This window comes from Amblyomma americanum, chromosome 3 (assembly GCF_052857255.1).
Source record: "Amblyomma americanum isolate KBUSLIRL-KWMA chromosome 3, ASM5285725v1, whole genome shotgun sequence".
NCBI classification, from domain to species: domain Eukaryota; kingdom Metazoa; phylum Arthropoda; class Arachnida; order Ixodida; family Ixodidae; genus Amblyomma; species Amblyomma americanum.
Window position 1 is genome coordinate 177,271,483 of NC_135499.1, and position 20,591 is coordinate 177,292,073.

Here is a 20,591-nt window from a genome sequence, read left to right on the forward strand (position 1 = left end):
AGATCACGCTGTTGACCGCACGCTGTTCTTTCGCGCTCCTATGGCGCATCTCATCGGCGGGAGGCGAAAGGGCAACCAGCGCCCGAAACTGTGTCAGGCTCGTGCGAAAAGCCTAGCAGACGGCGCTCGCACTGGCGGTAAACGTTGCGCGCATGCGCTTACTGCTCTGCGCTGCCATGCCAGTCTTTCGACTGTGGAGCGGCACTGTCAAAGAATAGGCAGGGTGTTCGTATGCGTGCGCCCACCTCCACACCTCGCCTGTTGTTGCTAAACACACACACAGCCGTATACTTGCGGTCGTCATGTTGAACTGGAAGCTGTAAACTGGCTGCACCACACGTAGTAACTAGGGCATCAGGGTTAACGGAACTGCGGGAATCGGTCGACCGTAGCATGAATACGAGTGGGCGTGCTCCACTAAGTAACGGTTGGTTTGGCATGGTTTATTGGGGTTCATCGTCCCAAAGCGACTCAGGCTACGATGGACGCCGTAGTGAAGGAGTCCGGAAATTTTGACTACCTGGGGTTCTTTAAGTGCCCACTAACCAATAATTAACTGTTGATTATTAACTACTGCCAATAGATAATCGTTGTATATGCACTTAGCATGGACTGAGCCTAATGTCAAACGCTCTCTGTATGTGCAGTAATAGCCAAGCTAACCTGAAAGGAAGGAGCATGAACCGTTTACGGGATAAGCGCCGGCGTGTGAGTCCACGCAGGTAAACTCGCCTGGATTACCAACATTAGAGCGCCCATTCAAATCGCTTTCAGTCTATTTAAGAACAAAATATGCTCCAGGTAGATGACCAATGTAAGTCGCACCACTATTTACAAGTATTAAATCCAGAAGATCGCATAGTTTATTCGATCTACGCGACGTCTTGTGGGGTTGCATGTGCTGGAAACCCACAAAACGTTATGTGCTGCACTCGCAATTGATAGGTGGAATGTCGGTGCACCCCCATCATGTCAGCGCGTCATCCTAACAGTACAGTTAAGGACGTTGGAAGTAAATGGCACACATTTTCTCAGATCACAGTTCAGTAACGCATTACCGTACGAAATTTGGGTATCATACAGAACTCATGAGCGCATCAACATGTACTTTCCGGTGCTCCAAGGACAGGGTATTTGGGTAATCGAATTGTGTTTTGTTTACTTCCGACGTGACTCAAGCACGTCACGTATGATTTCTGTGTGGTAAAGTGACTGTTGCTGGCACATTTTCTTCCTCATCTCATTGACTGACCACATAAAAACGTTTTTCTATTTTCCCCCCAAATTTTCAGTACTACAGCATTCAACTCCAGTACTACAGCTAAGCAAGCACACTGAAAAAAAGAACGTCTCATTCAGCGCGCATTGTAAGTGCTTCTCTCACCAAATCATTAGCTATTGCCATTACGTGTTCTCGAAAGTCCCGAAATATGCATGCGACTGGATTTGCGTCACGACGCTCGTGTTTGTGATTCGTTGATCATTATTGGGGACGACAGACCTTGAAGCTACGACTTGGGAATTAGCATTCCTCTCCGCCATGCTTCGTTGTGAGCTTTTCCAGCATAATTAAGTACGAAGAGGTCTTCAACCTCCTATTCGAGATGCTAAAATACAAACGCTGATTTTTCCACAAGGAAGAAGAAAAACATTTAATCATTACTGGAGATATTAGCCTGGTGGTATACATAGCAGCCTACTCCCGATGAGCGTGAAAAAGATAACACGGAACACGTGCACACAAAGCTCCCGTACATTAACATAAGCATACAAAATTGTCCCAGGGTGCATATCAGACCCGTTTCTGAGAAAACTTTAGTTCCACAGGGCTTTAGTTCCACAGGACGCCGAAGTTGCGTTACGACCAAGGAACGAACACATGTTCCGTGCGGAGGGTATAGTCCTGTTGCAGACTTAAAGCTGTTTTCAGTGCTATACGAGATACTGTATAGCTGCATATAAAGTGCTCAAGCTTTTCGCTCACGCCAACACATTGAGCGCAGTGACTTGCTAGATGATCCATTTTTGTGGAGGAAGATTTCGATGGAGGCACATGCGGTCAAGACTATCTAAGTTAGGCGTCGTGCAAAAGTCACAAGTGGAGTCGGTGACACGTCGTGGACTGTACACTGACGCTCAGGGTCACGCCGCAAACTGCGCTGCGGGCGCCGTCAGGTTGCAGCAGTCACAAGTCCCAGCACTCTGAGGGAACGAAATTACGATTACATCGGATAAGTCTGCATGCGCCGCTTTTACTGAGCTGTCAGCGTGGTCATTGCCTGCGATGCCCCACTGAGCAGGAAACTGCTTTAATGTTGTTCAAGTCTTATGTGTGAAGCCTGTTATTACCGACGATAAGCAGCTCCTGCGTGCGTGGAGACTTCACCGACTACACTGCAGCTCGAGAGTCAGTGAAGATAACCCATGCTGTAGGCATAGTGGACTCGTATAGAGCGGTCATGGTGGGTGAACAGAGCAACAAAGGCGGGACAAAGGCAAGACAAGGGCTGACTAGCAACTGAGTTTATTGAAGAACGAAAAGTGGTAATATAGTGAACGTGAACAATAAAATATAAAAAACAGAATAAAACGACAAAAGGGGTGTAAACAACCTATGTCATGTACAAGCCCAGATATTGAATTTCCTTGTCGCTTAATGTCACGTTCACTATATTACCACTTTTCGTTCTTCAATAAACTCAGTTGCTAGTCAGCGCTTGTGTTGTCTTTGTCCCGCCTTTGTTGCACTGTTCACCCACCATGAATGCTTACCGACTCGCCCAAATTTCAGCTTTACTCGTATAGAGCGGCTAGTTCTGTAGCAGTATAGCCAATGTTTTGGCTGACTGTAGCCGAAATGGTTGTGCACGTTTGGGAGCGCGTTAATGCACGTAACGTGCGTGAGGCCTCAATCGCTCGTGCGTAACGAGCAAACCCTGCATGCTCTCTGCTTATACGAAGATGTATCAATACTTCAGTCTAAAATGTAGTTGCTGATATGAATAGCTTGAATTCTGTGCGATTAAAAAAATAACACTTTCATTCTTAAATTCCAGCAACTGCGGGATGGAACGTTTTCATTGACGTCGCGAAATTTGTCATGTTTTGTCGCGATGTGCTCAGAGCATTCAATCGAGCTGCCTTGGGGCAACATGATTTAATGGCTGAAAGACCCAGAATGTGCGAGCATTCCAGCGCGCTCACGCGCAGCCCGACATCTGCCAATATTTATGCTTCTTTCCGAAAAAAGAAGCATCAAAGGAAAGTGGCATGCCGTATAACGGAACACGCAAAACAAGCGTCAACTCGCAACGTTCAGGCCATGCGCGCAAACTGAGATATATGACCCACGTCGAATGGTCGGGAGGATGCCTCTGCGGAGGCACACACGCATAGGGTTTTCGTTGAACGGGGTGCTCGCCCGTCGCACGAACACGCGCCTGTAATGCCTCAGCGATAATGCGGCTTCGAGAAATGCGCCCGCGTCAATTGTCCGCTAGTCTTGTCAGGAGGACGCATCTCCTTTTCTCCACGGAATACGCGTGCTTTTCCCTCTCCCCCAAACCTCTTCCTTTTCCCCTTCTTCCTCCTCACACTCTCCGCTCCCGCGCTTCGCTCTCCTCCTCTCCGCGACTTCGCCGTACTCCCCACCCTCCCCCCATGTGTGCTGTCGCGTCGCTCCAGAATGTCTCATCGGCGCAACTCGTTTATAACTCTCGTGTAATTGTAATCGCTCGTTCAAGATCTGCGCACGCCTTCATTGTACGAACGACACGACTGCCCGAGTTCTCCCCTTTTATTCGGGCGGTTAGTATTTTTGTTACTTCCCCCTCGAGGAACCTTCTTACTTACAACAGACACGGCGCAGTGCCAGTCAGCCCCCTGATTGAAACTTTCCCTTCGAGCCTGTCTCCCGCCATTGTCCGCAATTTCTTTCCAGCTAGATAGAAGCCTCGCGCGTTTGTCCGCGTCCTTTCGAGAGTGTCACTCGGAGTATTTCATTTCTTTATTGCCGCTTTGATTCGCCTGAATGCGCGCTTACACGAGCACGCTCGAAGCGCTTGCAATGAGCTGCTTGGTGAGGGGGGGGGGGGGGGGGGGGGGGGCGGCTCCACTTCGTCGGCGTTCCTGGCACACAAAGTGAGCACGCACTTCACGCGCAGCACCCGTCCCAATTCTAGGCCGACGAGAATAGGATGCGCATCCTTTTTACAGATTGTGTTAGGCGTCGCGCGCGTGTTTTGGGTCCGTTTGTTCGCGGAAGAGCTCCCGCGCATCGGATGCGCGCGCGGTTCCGACGAGATATATATCACTTGCGCCCTGCTTTTCAATGGCTTCGAAATGTGAGCGTCGTTATTGGTTTCACTTTGTTTGAGCTGCTCCCAAAGTGACGTCGCGCCCCGTGTTTAATAAACGGCTGCATATATATGCAGGCGGGAGCGACGGGTTGTACGCGGTATGTGTGTACGACGAAGCCCTAAGAATAGACAGTTTCCCCTTTTCTTTAGTTGTTGCTTTGTAGACGAGTAGGAACTTCTTTCGCGCATCTATTCTTGTCGCTTCCGGGCGCCTTTTTATGCGCCTTTTGAATACTTTCCTTCGGCGACTGACCACAAAACTTGTAACGACTGCGCATTACTAAACCTCTCCGGATGAAAAATTGTTCACCTGCCGCGAGTTGGCACACCCAACAAAGCAATTTTAAGAACTTAACAGTTGCGAAAGTTCCTGCTTCAGCTGCGAAGAAGAAAAAAAAGTTGTGCTTATATATGTTCTGCAGAGTAAGGGCTTAGTTCGATTAGACTCGGCTTCAGGAAGCAGGGAAAAGTTATAGGGACATTAAGGGGATTTTATACAGCTTTCATATAATAAATTTCGGGGTCTCTGATCTGCATGGACTTCGTGCGTCCTTGAAGAAATTTAACGAAGCTCCTCCAAGCACGCCGCGTACATCCCTGTGCTAACGCTGGAACTGGTAGCGCCGACCGCGAGGTAATTAAGAAAATCAGAATTCGATAGCTTTAAATGTGCGTGCGTACGCGCTGTTTGTTGGATTCTACGTTCGGCAAGAATATGGCCATACATCTGCTTTCCCTCAAGACACCCCGGAATTTGTCTCTAGGGTGTATTGTAGCGTGAGCTACACTGGCCGAGGTTGAGCAGTTTCGCGTGGCTCCTGGAGAGCCGTGCTGCGCATGCGCGAGTGCTTGTAATTCTGGTTTAAATACGTGAGCTTCCGCTCACTCGGTGAACTAAAAAAAAAAATTGGAGGGGATTCTCAAGCTCCGCTTCAAGGGTACGACGCCATAGTGTCAATGGGTTAATTCCCCTACATGCGGAACTGGTCATTCTCGACATTCATAGATCCCTGGAAGTGCCCATACCACTCCCGGCGCTGTGGCGCAGCAATTAAGCGGCGCACCACTGCCCTGCGATGGCATGCAGGTGCTGCCACCAGTGGGGCTTGTGCGACCAATTTTGCTCTTCTTGAGCAACCTCTCGCGACCAATAATTTAATTAACTGCCACCTGCCACGATGGTCAGTTTGCTCACAATCCAATGGGCAGTTTATGACGACGACACAAGGTCACGTGACCCAAGTGGCTCACCTAGATTGGTTCTCCGGGGATTTTTCGTTCACGACGCCTACGCCGCGTTTTATGCTGAACGGAAGCCTTAACGCTATCGCATTAATAGATACCTTTAGCATACCATGTACCGTGTTACCGTTAGCGTTGCCGGAGTACCGGCAACCCGCCCACTGCCGGCGAGCACCCGCTGACTGGTCCCGATGCGGGAGGCGTGCGTGAAGCTGCCGGATACCTGGTGCCACCTGGAGCCACCGAGGCGATCTGCGCATGCGCACTGGCGCTGGGCGGCTTCCCGTACTCCGGTAACGCTAACGCTAACAAGGTACACGGTATGCTAAATATGTCCAAAACGCGGCTTAAGACGTTACTGCATGTTTATGAGGGCATGGCGCCCATAGGACAGATCATAGAGAAATGCCGTCGAAACAGAACTACCGGAGATAAGGCTGCATTTTTTTCGCACGTTTATGAGAACACCTAAGCTTGAGAAATATTTGTGAATAACACTGACGAACTGAAAGTTTTCCTCGGATCTGAAGAGTAAATACTACAGATCCGCTCTCTGAGCCATTGAGACACCGCGATTGCAATGTGGCGCGCGAGCTTTGCCTCGTGTGTACTCCTCGGACAGCGGTCGAGACGTGCGGGAGGCCGCAAAGGACGCAGCAGGGAAGGGAGAGTCGCAGCAGGGGCATCCCCCCCGCGTGCCCCTTGTCCGCTTAATTTGACGCGACCCTGCGACCCGGCGCTGTCTACAAGTTGTTTACGTGCGTCGGCCGGACGGCCCCGGTCGCCATCGTGTCACCGGGGGGTCCCTTCCCCGCACAAGAAGGGACGCTGCTGGCCACAGTGAGCGGTGGCGACAAGGAGATGCCCGCCTCGTGGCTCACGTCTCTCTTCCGTCGCGGGAGTGAGGTTCTGTCTCCCCGTGAGAGCAGTATGGCTGGAGAGCATGTTACAAGTAGGCTTAGTGACTGCATTTCAGCTCTTTATATTAAGTGGCGAGGAGAGGCATAAACCTCCAGGCTTTCTAGTTAACGCCTCTCTCTTCCTCTCTCTCTCACACACACTGCAAAACGGAACAATTAAATCAGGGCCACACATCCGCACCTTGACAACCAAAAAGTCGGCGTGCAAAGCCAACAAAGGCAGGAAGTCTGAACAAAAGGGGTATGACTTCTACCTGAAAGCCTTCTTGAAGGTAAATGAGACCTTCGCCACTTTTTTCAAAACACTGCGTACATGAAAGCTGCCCTCTACTGCGCGTTTATGTGATAACTAATCTGCTCGTGCAGATTGCCCTTACTCTCCTTAGCCATGACCGCATCTACGGAGTTAATGTACTCTAATCGAGATAACAATGCGCCACGCAGCAGACAGAGAAAGAGGTTGAAATAGAGTGGCCAGTGAGGAATACAGCGGAGCAGTGGAGCAGAGTTGAAAGCAACCGTCGAGCTGTCTTCGACTGCGTCTGCGGCGGCAACCTGCTTTCCCGGCGCTGCACACAACTCGCCGGCGAAGGTGCGCGGTCCGCGACGACCACCGGGCCGCTTTTAATTATGCCTGTTACGCTGGCCTGCCGCAGGGGGAGAAGGCGCGCATCACGGGGCAGCAGGCCGTCCTGATCGAGCTGTTGCTGTGATTGATGCGGCGAGTTCAACGGCCGTCCCGAAACGGGCACTTCCATAATGCTTCGAAGAATACACAATTACCCTTACGTTTTCCAGCGTACCTTGTCGTGGGTGTTAAACCTTTATTTCTAGAGCTTTAGCATAGCGGCCATGTATACACTAGTGCCACGTACGGCCGGTCAGCCTGCCCTTCTACGCATGCGCAATCGCAGGTGCTCGTCCGCACCTGCAGCTATATACTGCTTACGAGGAGTAGGTACTCGGATGGCCTATACTACACGCCTGCTCTAATAGGTCTCGAATAATTATCTCCTCTGGAGTGAATGCGTGCACGTTGGGAAAGGGAACACGCTTGGTCACGTGTACCAGATGCCCCAGCTAAATGTGACCTGGTTTCTAAAGTAAACAGTCTCCTGGGCCAGTAAAAGCAACTGAATGCTGTTGAAAACCACGTGACTTAGTCTGCAGCCGTTTCTTCGTTATGAAAGGTGTTTTAATTGTTAACGACTAATTAGATAACTTTCCAAAAATTGGCTTCGGAAAGAAAGTGTCAATCCGGAAATTGTAGGTCGTGTTGAAAAACAACAGAACGAAATGTTTACAATTAGGCGCCCTTTACACAGATCTCTTCACCGGCCTAAAAAGAGAGTTGGCAAAATGCGAACACTGTCATGTGATAGCAGTGCTACTTCAGTGCACCAAGACGTGGCCTCTGAGAACAAAATCTGCTAATCTCCGGAACGCTGTCCCCGACGTGGCGTTGCGTCTGAAGCGGCAGTAATATGTGTGCCAGCAACAGCTGACCCATCGGCGGGCTTCCTTTTTTGGCGGGCAGACATGCAAACATTGCAAATATTTCATCCTGCTGTTTTTCAACATGATATGCAACTTACGAGATGACACTTTTTTTCCGAAGTGTAAGTAGTTTAAAAAATGGCTAAATAGTGTGCACTGGTTAATCAACTTTAAGCACGAAACAAATTCTGCAGAGCAAGCAACGGTTCACAGTTACCTTTACTTATTTCCAATTCTCCCCCTTTTCAGGCAACTTATTGACTTAAATCTGCAGCATATATCTTCACTGAGTTTCAGGAAATTTTAAGAATTTAAATTTTTTTTTAGATTGAATATTAACGCAGTTTTCAAGCTGTATCGTGGAAAATGGGGCTTAAGTAATTATTATTCTGCCTAATTAAGTGGTTTTTGGTTACGGCGCGGAACAGCCCTGTTCATTTCGCCAAGGACACTCCGTCCATTTCAATAAAAGCTTAGCAAAGTTTACTGGGACGCAGGGTATATGTGCACCCGATTATTTAATAACACCATGCCTGCGGTTATTGAAGCCGCCTTCGGCGCTCAAAGCCACAAGGTACTGAGTGGGCTACTGAGGTTAGTCTTTTGGAGGTTAACTGCGATACCACAAGCACCAGTTCTTCAAAAAAAGCAAGCATTCCTCCTTCAGAGGAGAACTGCAGAAGGACACCAGCCGCATTTAGTATATCCATGGACCAACCGTTCTTTGCGAAGGCCAAGTGGTGCAGTTAGTCCCATTGGTGTCATTTCTTGTCTTAACGTGTGCGCATTTATTGTATTCAATACCGCCTGCAGATTGTCGATAGCCCTGCACCCACGCTTTATGGACCACCGAACGCTGTGCTTGCCATAGGATAACACTTCCCCGCAGCTATACAGGTTCAATTAGGCACGAGTTGCATGGCAAATGTCTCATCCATCACTAAAAAGCATGGCGTTTCGTTTCCACGAGCACATTATTAATGAAATTTTGATAGATTTAAATGCCACATTGTAAAGTTCGACTATCTCCCGGAGGAAAAATGTGAAAAATAGTTTACTACGCCTCCAGTTAATGAGGACGAGGCCCACAGGGATCGATCACGTTTTCTGATATGCGCAATGGCATTCTAAATGGCCGGCATTATTTTTTGGACAGTCCGCAGAAATGAACAGATTCATTGGTGATTCAAGCCCAGAAAATCTGGACAAACGCATCCAGTTTGCGGGGATGCCACCGCGTGCTGCTTGGCGCTGAACAGCAAAATGTACCGCGGGATTTGGAATGTTTGGTGCGCATCATTGATTTAATTCCCATGGCGTTCAGAGCTAGTCTGTGCGAGCGCAGTCAGATTTTGCCGTGCGTAGGAAGAGTATAGGCCATCAGTACCAACATCTCCGCGCACAATCTCACTGCACCGTTTAGTTTTCTCTGAGTTATAAACAAAAACATTTCCATTTAGTTACGTGGTGTTCGCTACTGGCGGCCGACAGATGGCGCTAGTTGGTGATGCGCAGTAAGGCTGTGCATGAGTTTGGGATGAAAAAAAAAAGTTTTTTACCCTGTTTGTTTTCGCAAAAGTATGAAAGTCTGGGCAAAAACGAGGGCGTGCAGATTCATTCAGCACATCAATTTTGCGACTAAGAAATAAGTGAAGAATTGAATTTTGCACCAAAAGAAAGATACTGCAAGGCCTCTTCAGGAAAAGACGATATATTCCACGCAACCCCATCGGTGCAAGGCACTGCATCACATTCACATCCACTTTATTCCGCATTTTTTCCGGTACATAATAATGTGAGGACAAGGACTAAAAGCTGCTTTGTAAACAGCTTGACTAAGGCCCTGGCCCCTTTAGCTGAAGAAGTTCTTTGGTTTGGGGCTAGTCGGTTCATAGGTGGCGCCTTTCTTGCCCTTGTCTCTTTTGCGCCGTCTTCAAAATTGACCTTATTTTTTTTTCTGGCAGCGTGCAGCGGTTACAAATGCAAGGTCGAAATGTAATGAAGGTACCACAGTGCTCTACTGCGTTGGAGCAAACTACATACACAACTGTAAATGTAAACATATTTATACAGTGATATATATATATACAGATTGAATTTCACACGTTCGCGTGCACAGTTCAGAACAGTAGACATTGTTTTCGGAAGCTTTTGCTGCATTACAGTAAGAAAATAGAAAAAAAATAATTACATGTACATACAGCCTAAGTCACTTATATACCGAGTTATACACACACGTATATGTGTTTAAGAAAATATACACTATAGGCAGAAAATATATGCTCAGAAAACACAGCATCTACGCACTTCACAGATAGAACCAAGAACTTATATACATGCATTTATACAGAAAAAGGTCCACCTTAAACCTTATTTTTGCTTGTGTGCACATCCTTAACTAACAACTGCATACTTGACACATAATACTGTTGCTTACTCATTATTGAAAACCTTCGTTGTTCCAAAAACACTTCATGAGTGTGGGTGTAGATGCCTGTCTATGTCTGTGTCGTTAAGTCTGTTTAATATTACCAGCAAGCGATGTTATAGACTGTTAAAACCGTTACTTTGCATTTCGCTGTCGCATGTGGCCGTGAACTTCCAATTTGTCTCAAATTGCACAGCACGAGAAAGTATGTATTTGATTTAGTCAGCGAAATTTTGCATTACATACTGCACATAGATGCAGTGCAGTGCAGGAGCATAATAAACATTGAAAAGAGCTTCTTCGTATGGTCATCATACGGTAAGACTGCAATGTGACGGATTGCTTCTTTTTTTTTTTTAAGTGCAGCTCTTAGGCACCCGTTCCTGCGTTCTGCGTCGTTGAAAGTGTAATACCCCAGTTGACAGGTGGCGTGTTATCATGTGTGACAAGTGGCGTGGTGGGAAACACCAGATGCCGTGGCGAGAGCGGAGGAATGGACACCCGGAAGGTGGATGCCACTGGGAAGATCCCGCAGGGTGGCTAGTATAGCGTAACACACCACCTCTCAGCGGTGGCAGGTCTCGTGCGAAGAGCTAAGCTCAAATCTCGCAATACCGACCATCGTAATCGTCTGCTCATTTTTTTGCACTCAGAATAGCCACTGTACGTTCGTCATCGAAGTCGTCGCCCATACAAGGCGGCAGTAATTGTTACACGGGCAAAATAAAGCATCATGTAACATTAGCTTAATCCTAGCTGGAACCAAATGACGAACGCTACGAAGAATACCACAGACGTCGTCCCAAATTAAATGTTCATTAAATACTACAACCAATGTTTTTATCTCCTTTACAATATCTATATTTTCAGACCCTATTATTAAATTAAGGCTGCGATCAACAAAATTTTGTACAGGCCTAAAAAAGACAGCTCTCGTGTTTCTCGCGTTCATTTCCAACGAATTCACTTTTTTCTAACACCGGCTCGTCCCTGCTGGGTGTGAAATGCTTTCGAGTGCACCTTTCCCGCGTTGAGATAGCTGTGCGCGTACATTTTTCAGGGATGCGCTCCGCAAGTTTGTTTCGCAGCTTCGTGTGCTTATTACTGAGCTGCAGACAATTTCTTTCACATGACGCAGACAATGGCGAAATCCGGAGTAGCCAACGTTCGGCTGACGTCAGCAGTTGATTGCTAGAATGGCCTTGTTAATATATGGAAGGCTGCAAGTGCTTAGTAGACTCCCAAATTAGACCAACTTTTACATTCTTCAATGAGGAGATACTGTGCAGCAAAACCCGTTTAGGAAATTTGACGGTATTCTTCCTTCTTCTGGGCAAAAAAAAAAAAATTCTTTTTCAATTTATTTAATGCTTTTTTTTTCTTTTCAGGCACTTAGATCGCTAGGCACGCTTATACCTCTGTCGCACAGGCGCCGCAAAGGCCTTTGAGAATCAGGTCCTTATATCCAAAGGCGTAAGCAGAGCAGCTACAGGGCACAAATGTTGCGCCTTTGCCGCTAAGGGCCTTGGAGGCGAAGGTGAAGGCGCCCGCCCGAGACCTTTAGAGCCCAAAGGCGCGGCCTTCGAGTACCCGCGATCGCAGTGCCACCCAACGTCAAAAAGTAAAAGCAAAGAAAAATATATGCAGCTAATGAAGCTTGAAACGATTTTTAAAAATACGAAAGTTTTGCCTGGTTTTGTGTTTTTGGATGGGTATTTATATTTTGTGCCCAGATCTCAAGACAGTAAAATTGTTGCAGCGACACCGACTGCCCCTGGTGGCCAAGGCAATACACAACACCTATTGCTGCTGATGAGAGTAGTTGGTGCAGTTCTTTTAGGAAGCAATAAGAATAAAAAAATTGCCTGAGCTCAACGAATGAACGGAATACCGCATTTTAAAACACTCACTTAGGTCATCTCAAGCACAGCAGCAGATGCTAAGCCTCAACGACTGTTTAACCTTTGGACTGCACCGTGTGGCTGCGTCGTTGCTCCTTTGAGCTTTCGATCCTTTGGTGAAAAGAGCGGCATCTGCTGGAAATGCCTTCAAGAAATGCCGTGTGACAGAGAGGTATTATTCACAGTGCCGACAACGGAGGTAATGCTACCCCAGGAGAAAGTTCTTCATTTACTTTCACTTTATGCGAGTGTAAGTTCATAAAAGTGCCGCTAGAAGAACAGGCACTTAAGGGGCGCGGCGATATATCGATGTTCGATATATCGAATGTTTCGTTGAACGCCAGTTCGATATACGCGAACCTTTGCATGGGATTTTCAAGGGGATCTTCTGATTGTTCTATATAGACACTAATTCAATATATCCGGGCTGGATATATACGGAATCGACTGAAATTTTTGTTTCCAGTGGGTGAAACAAGTGCGTTGATCTATAAAGTGCATAAAAAATAAAGCGAAAGCGTTAATTGAGCACGCTCCTTTTTTTTTTTCGTACATACCTTAGCACTTGTTAATTGAGCTTGTTCCTCATTTCGCACTACAAGGTGCGATCTAGGCTTCACACAGCACAGTGGAGCAGCATCTGAATTGAAGGTCTGCATGCCAGTATCAGTTGTAAATGAACGGTACAAGCTTCCAATAATGATTCCGAGAAATCAAAGCTGCGAGTCGGCATAGGAGCCCTATCGCAGCCATAGTTCTGGGAAAAAGAGAGACGACAAACGCGAGAATTATAGAAAGCCGTCCGTGCAAGCGAGTGCGCACCCCCTACCCCCGACGTCCTTCGAACAAAAGGGGCGTGGAAGCAAGCGAAAGAGCAATTACGGCCGTGTCAATCGCCCTGTCACTCGCCCCTTTGTGCGCGCCTTTCAAGCATTAACAGCTGTTATTCGCTGCCGTGGCTTATTTCCCCGAGATAAAGGCCGCGACACGTTTCGTTCCGTGTTCCGACGCATTGGGTTCTGCGTAACGACGCCGTGGCAGCTTCGAGAGTTTTATAATGCTCGTGAGGACTGCCGATGTCACCCGGAAGGAGTCCGCGGATTTAGGCGTACGCCATGGTACTTGCACTCTAAAGAGAAAGGAGTGAAAAGAGAGTACACTGCCCTTTTTACTCCCTTATAGGCGTATTTGTGTATAGAGTGTCCTTCCGCTTCGGGCACACATGCTTCCGGTCCGGAGACTTGACGACGACTATACCGGGTGTTTCAGCGAACACTTTCAAAAATTTTCAAAAATGGGCTTTTTGGAATAAATATATGGCCTTTGCGGCGTAATCTTGCCAGTGTTTGCGGACACCAGAAAACCGGTGAATCATCTTAAGTAGTAAGATGGTTACCTAATTTTTAATAATTAACTTTTTTACTAATAGAGTTAAGCGCTTAATTGAAATTAGAGACTGGGAGCCGGTCGTTAGTAACAGCCATATCAGTTTCTAGAATTTCGAAAACGCGATTACCCTAACCACTGTGGCTCGGCAAAATTTGGCTACATCGTGCGAAAATACATGCGCTTCGAAAGCATGCAGGCAAAGCAACCCCTACAGTGCACGCAACTATAGTCGAAAAAACAAATTTTGTCGAGCCGCAGCGCCAAGGGTAATCGTGTTTTAGAAATTCTAAAAACTGATATGGCTATTGCTAACGACTGGCTACAAATCTCTAATTGCAATTGGGCACCTAACTCTACTACTTAAAAGTTAATTACTAACAATTAATTCGCCAGCTTACTATTTAAGACGATTTACAGGTTTTCTGGTGTCCGCCAACAGTGGAAATATTATGCCGCTAAAGCCATATTTTTAAAGCCCAAAAATCCTATTTTTGAAAGTGTTCGCTGAAACACCCTGTATGTGCCAGGCGCATTTTGTCAAAAGCTCCGTGAAGCGGCATAGTATCGTGGCCGGGATGGCTGCGATGCTAGTAAATGTAGACAGTATGAGATTCGTGGCTTGACGTGGAATCTATATGCATTTATATAAGCAATCAAGGAATGATGTAGATGCAAATAACGTTTTTATTTTTTTTTTCTGAGCGCTTTATAATGAGAAAATGCCTATCTCATGGTCCACTGTTTTGTTTACATTTATTGATAGCTTACATCATTGAAATTTCGAACGCACCACTATAACCCGACCTAATTATCTAAGCAGATGATAGAAACTCCCATATTACTGTTCACTCTGTGTCCTAGTTAGAGAACATGCAAAATGTTATTGAAAGAAACTCTGTCTTCTTCATGGCTGATAAACAAAGCTTAAACTTGTCCAATATCGCAAATTAATTTTGGCTCAATTCGTTCTCTCGCACTTTCTTTCTACAGAAAGTCATATAGCAGGCTTGTATGGGGAACTACAGGGCCTGATAATTAAAAAAAATTGCCTTTAAGAAATGGCTCTTGCTGTTATAAATGACTGAAATAGAAGACAGACATGTTGCCCCAACTTCTTTCGTTTTCTAAATCTAGCGGGTTGACATCTAACAAAATGCTTATTTCGCCTGTTGCACTTTATATGCATAGGAGCCTTCCTTTGCAGTTTTTATTTTTTCCGAAATTCGGGCGGTAGAAATCAGGCGATTTTTTTTAGCTCATATTTGGGTACAAAACTGTTTTTTCAGTGAAAGGCTTCAAAATTCGGTTTTTATTGGGCCATATTTTGTAGCAGAAGACAATGCAGTATAATCGCTTGTTTTTCTGGAGGAAATAAAATGGTCATGTTTTGCTCATTGTTTTGCAAACTTTTACCGAATCAGGATTTTTTCTAATTTATTACAGCTGTTTCGCGGCGGATGCTATCTGCTGCGCAGCACTTCCGCATCAGAGCAAGGCCTGCCTGCCTTTGTATACTGGGAAAACATTCATTCAATATCAAATTGATTATTTTAAACGCAAAACAGACATGGAGCAGGACGCTGTAGCGTGGGTAGCGCTTATTACAATGATGCCAATAAGACATCTCGTCAGCACCTACGTTTTGGCTTCTCGCTTCCAAAACTGCTTGAACACGTATCTCAAATTAGGCATCGTCACGAATAAAAAGCGTTAAAGAAGTTAAAATAATCATTTGACTGAAAGCACTGTCTGTATAAAGTGCAGGACAGGGGCTGGTTTTCGTGCCGGGTCTTCAGCTTCGTACACATAAAAACAACGTGTCCTAAAGGGCTCATTTCCGGGCAGCAATTGGGTATAACCCGATTGTTAAACCTGTAATGGGAGCCGATGCCTCGTCAGAATTAAAACTTTTTTTTTGAGCTTCGTACTTTCCTTGGAACAAATGCAAAAACAAGCTTTGAAATGCAGGGGCAAAAAAAAGAGCTCCGAACCATCAGTTTTTTTTTTTTCTCAGTGCAACTTGGCTTGGATCTCACGCTTTTTCGCAGCTGTCGACATGCGTCCCGTTGCTGAATGCAAAAGTGAAACAAAATCAGCAACATATGCGCTACGCGCAAATGCTAATGAAACCAGGGCGCGTTTTCGGGAAAGAAAACAACGAGCAGTTCATAAGAACCTAATGAATCGGACACGCCCGGTAAATGACTGAGAGCGAAAAAACAAATACTAGCAGTAACCGGAGCAGCCTGTTAAATGGAACCAGCCCAGACGACGTTTTTTTTTTTTTTTCTGAGAGTTTGAAACCCCTTCTCTTCCATCTGTGCACGTTTTTTTCTTTGTATCGGCCATGGTTTCACCAATTCCATATCAAATATTTATTCTTTAACCGCGATGCTGCTCACAATAAAGATTTAAAAAACCACGTGCATGGACACGGCTCAGTGCTTATATCAGTCTCTGCTTTTTTCTTCAGTTTTTTTTTTGTTTTCGAATTACAAGTGTGTCGAGATCATTACAGCCATGGAAGGTTTTTCGAGTTTTACTGGCACGGTAGGGCGGGAATTCATTTTCTTGGTTCCGATGTATTGCTGTTTCGAAGCCTTGCCTGGTCTATATATGACGTCTATAGAGATGAATGCACAAATTAAGCAAGAGGGAACACACACGCAATTTTAAAGCTATACATATGCGGCGAATATTTTTTTATACATTGTGTGCGCAACGGTTTTTGCCGCTCCCGAAAATTCAGGGCAGCTGGCTAGATAGATTTTATTGGCATCCCCTTTGAGTCGGGGCAATGGAGAGCACCAGTAAATTAGATTGGTGGTTTTAGTTATTACTGCGACAGCAATAGAGGCCTCATCGGGGGAAGTTATTATTGCCATAGCAAAAGAAGCCTCATCGGGGAAAAAAAAAGCGACGTCACAAAATTCCCAGGTGGCAAGTGGTGTAAGAGAAGAGCGATCTGTCTCGGAAGCCCTGTCAGTCGTGTCCAGCAAAAGCACCAAAAGCTTTGAATGCTATCGCATTGTTTAGTTTACTAGAATATGTTTAATGTGTTCTACAGTGCTCCCGCAGGTTACAGAGATAACGACTGCTTGCTGATGCTTGCTTCATATGTTACCTTGTTATGAATCAACCTGATCTATACTCAAAAGGAGGGCACTGCTTCTTGTATTCTGAATTATGGAAATGCCATTTGCCCCTTCCGCCCCTTGCACCGGTGCAGAAGCCGATTTGCGGCTTCGGCGTCCGCCGGAATTGGGTGAGATGGGCCGATAATAGCTCCCATCTCAAAAATGTTTGCATTATTTCAGTTAATCGATTCTTATACGGTAGTAATGGGACTAGCATGGTCTGGCCATCGTATGAAGGACAATATTTTGCTTGTGTCGCCTAGACTGTCATTTCTGCACGTAGACAGCAGGGAAGGAGAGGTCGTTTCTTGTTCAGGCTTAGTACCAATTATTCAATCATATTATTAGGCGAGTGCAAACAAAAACACTTAATTATACAACTGAGCATTTTCGAACCGAATGCAAACTTTCTGAATAAAACGAACGTTGTAAAAAGAGCATGCATGGTCTCATATTATTGCCATAATTTTTGAGAACTACCGTGCTAATTTTCCGAGAAACACTAAACAATGCGCTTAAAAGTGCATGCGCCAAATCTGGAGTGATATCTGTCCGTAGAGGATGTGAGGCTCGGTGCAGTCGCTACAAAGTTACTTTTTCCCATGTAGAGTCGCAAGCCAAAGTTACCTCTACTGCTATAGCTGACTCCAATGCCTTCTGCAGCAAACTCCATGTTTCACCCGAGGACCACCTGTGGCTGATGTACTTACCGAAAATGACTGTGAGTACTCCATGAAGATTTCGTCTTTCCATTTCCGTAAGAAGAAATAGCGCTGCAGTAAGTATAAATAATTAAAAGAATAATGTTAAATGAGCGCCCTTTTTCCAAACGCTTCGGCATCTGCCGCGTGGCACGAGGATCGGCGGCAAGTTAGGTAATCGCGTTAAAAGGATGATACCGCCACGCACGGCAGGACCTCCTAATCTCCCAGCACCGACTGCTGCAAACCCGGACGGAAGGGACGAGAAAGCGCCGATCGGAGCGCGCGCATAAATTGAGCAGTCATAAAGAAGGAACATCTCGTCCATTTTAAGGGTTTAGCACGTCTCCCAAGCATGCCCCAACCACGCATGCACGTCTTGTCGTGGACGTCGCGGCTGTGGCGTAGAGAGAGAGAGAAGGAGGTATGGAAGAGGGAGAGGAGGGAGCCGAGGGGGCTACGCTCAACCGCAGGAAATTCGTGCGGACAGACATTAACCCCAGGCTCGTCAAAGAGCCACGCTGCGAAGCAAATCCGCACCTTTGACCCCGGAGACACGGAATCGAAGACGGGGCATCGTGCCTGTGCGCACGCGAATGCGTGCGCGCCGAAGGGACGCGGCAGCAGCAGAGGGGCACGTGGGCTGCTCAGCGTGAGCGCTCTCGTCCGACATGTCCGCAGAAGACGCCGGGGCACGCTGGCTACGCTCTACGCTTCGCAAGTTGCGTGCATCGCTGTTAAGGCCCCGGACGGTCCCAATGAGATAGGAAAGCAAGAAACACTGTATCACTCCGCGTCCTACCGTCGCTGGCTCCCTGCCGATCGCCCACGTTTCTGGCTCTGAAAAAGGCTTTGCTGGGGTGTATTTTGGCGCTGAACTGCCAGCGATCTGTTTAAGTGCTGCACGACAAAGAAAATATCGCAGGTCCATTGCGATTTCAACAAATCGGCAAAGTGCAGTAAACTTACAAGTAGGACGCAATTTACTCATTAGCATTTTTTTTTGTTCATTTACACTGTGCCTTCGGGAGCTGTATGCCTTTCCCCTGTCGCCGTATATGGCTGCGCTTGGGTCGATGCTTATGAGTATTCACTCCATTATTTGTGAATAAGGGTCCTACTGTCTTGATAGTGACACAGTGCATTCCGCGTGTTCGCTTAGCGCTGATCTGAAGCCCGCGCCACCTCAAAAATAGGAAGTGGAAGTGACATCGATCTGGAGCAGCTGTGGTCAAGACGTCCGTCGAAGCCCGTCGCTGTCGCTTGCGATCAGTGATCTCCCGCATTCACGCGTGACATCTTGGTGGAGGTGCTGGGCATGGGGTGTCTATCCATTTGAAATGGATATAGACCAGTTTCTTCCTTCGCAAAATCACTGCTGCCCCAACAAACATGTATGCACTTCACCTTCGTGCCCCTCACGCATGAAAGAGAAAAATATGAGTAATACCTTTGTGACATTGCTGGACGCCTGCAGTCACTTTCAACAACTGGCACTCACCTTTGAAGTCATTCGCGTTGTTTCACACTGCACACTCCAGTGACGCACGCACTCCCCTCCAAGTGGGTTCTCCACACGGCACGAACACACTTTGCACTGTCCAGTGTCCACGTGCATAGCTTCGACGGTACCGGTACTTGAGGGATCTAGAATAAAACGGACTGGAAATGAATTCGATGTGGTGTTATAGAAATATAACATTAGCGCTAAAAAAAAGTGGATTTTGGATTCACATTAAGCACGCTACGCACAAACAACATATTTTGGCTGGCGGTCTGCTGGAGGCGCGTCGTGCTTGCCTTAGCTTTTATATGTCAGCGAAGATTCGGAACACGCTTTTGTTTACAAAAAAGAAAAATCCTTTGCAAGAGTTCTTTCTTAATCAGAAAGTAACCTTGGTTGAAAAGTTGTGCATGCTGCTTAGAAACTGCGAGCGCGTACCAGGTTTACCGACTGCCACCGACATCCGTAACGAATGACACTTTACCCAGCATCGTGCCGCCGAGACACGTCACGAAGGAAAGTGCACTTGCTGAAAGTCACTCTGAATGTGTTCATTTGACAGGTACAAAAGGTATTGGGGTGCCTCTGCTTTTTAAGGACTATATACACCTCATTTTAGGTGCGCGTTTTCTTCTTTGAAATGATGCGTTAGACATTAGAATACATAGCTCACGTCGTTGTACTCGCCTACTAGACCTAAATAATTTATAATTGAATTTCTTGTCTCATGCTGCTTCGGTTCCGATTTCTTTACCCGAACGATGGCTGTGATGTGAAGGCAACCTTTAGATCATATGAGGCACGAAAAAAAAACTGCCATATAAACGCTTGTACGCACTTTTAATTCACTGCGACACGTAAACCGGCCTGCCTAAAGAGCTGTAATGACCACAAACGACGTATCAGCGCTTATATTTACGTTTTTATCGTTCCTCATGTGGCCTGAAGCCCAGCTACACGTCACAGCCATCATTCGGTTGACGAAACCGAATCCGGAACAGCGTTAAGAAGAAACTCAATTATAAATGATTTAGTCGGTCCATGCATGTTAAGGTCTGACGCATTATTTGAAAGAAGCAAACACGCGAGCAAACATTCGGTGTCGGGAGTCCTTTAAGACAATCTATGCGCACCGGGCTTCGTTAGCGCAGTTTGCTTGAGCTTGTGAACATTTCGGCGACCTCTTTGTAAGCGCTGCACGCAAATTTGTCAGTGGAGTAGAGTGATGCAGAGCTGAGTGTTCGCGTGCAGGCAAAAACTCGTGCGAGCGAGGACGCACCAATCGACAAGCCTGCGTGCGCGCAGTGACCGGCGCCTGCAACGAAACGCGCGCAGGAACGAGCAGCAAGACACAGCCGAACGGCGCCGGCGGTACTCGTCGTGACCTGTTACTTAGTCGAGCGAAGGAAACGAGGCTGCTAATTGGACTTTAATTTATCGAGCCAGACCCGAGGAACGACATTCGCGTGTGTTCGCCGCAGTGGATCGAGGGGAGGGGGTCGTTTCACCCTGCA

At 46.7% G+C, this 20,591-nt stretch overlaps 1 protein-coding gene across 1 annotated transcript in view; it reads right to left on the bottom strand.

The window, feature by feature from the left end:
• The window catches only part of LOC144124278 (uncharacterized), a 138,991-nt gene that overhangs the window by 111,506 nt on the left and 6,894 nt on the right, over positions 1-20,591 (bottom strand). The window contains exon 2 of the mRNA XM_077656916.1: positions 19,075-19,220. Within this exon, the coding sequence (XP_077513042.1) occupies positions 19,075-19,220 (146 nt within the window). The remainder of the gene's footprint in view (positions 1-19,074; positions 19,221-20,591) is intronic.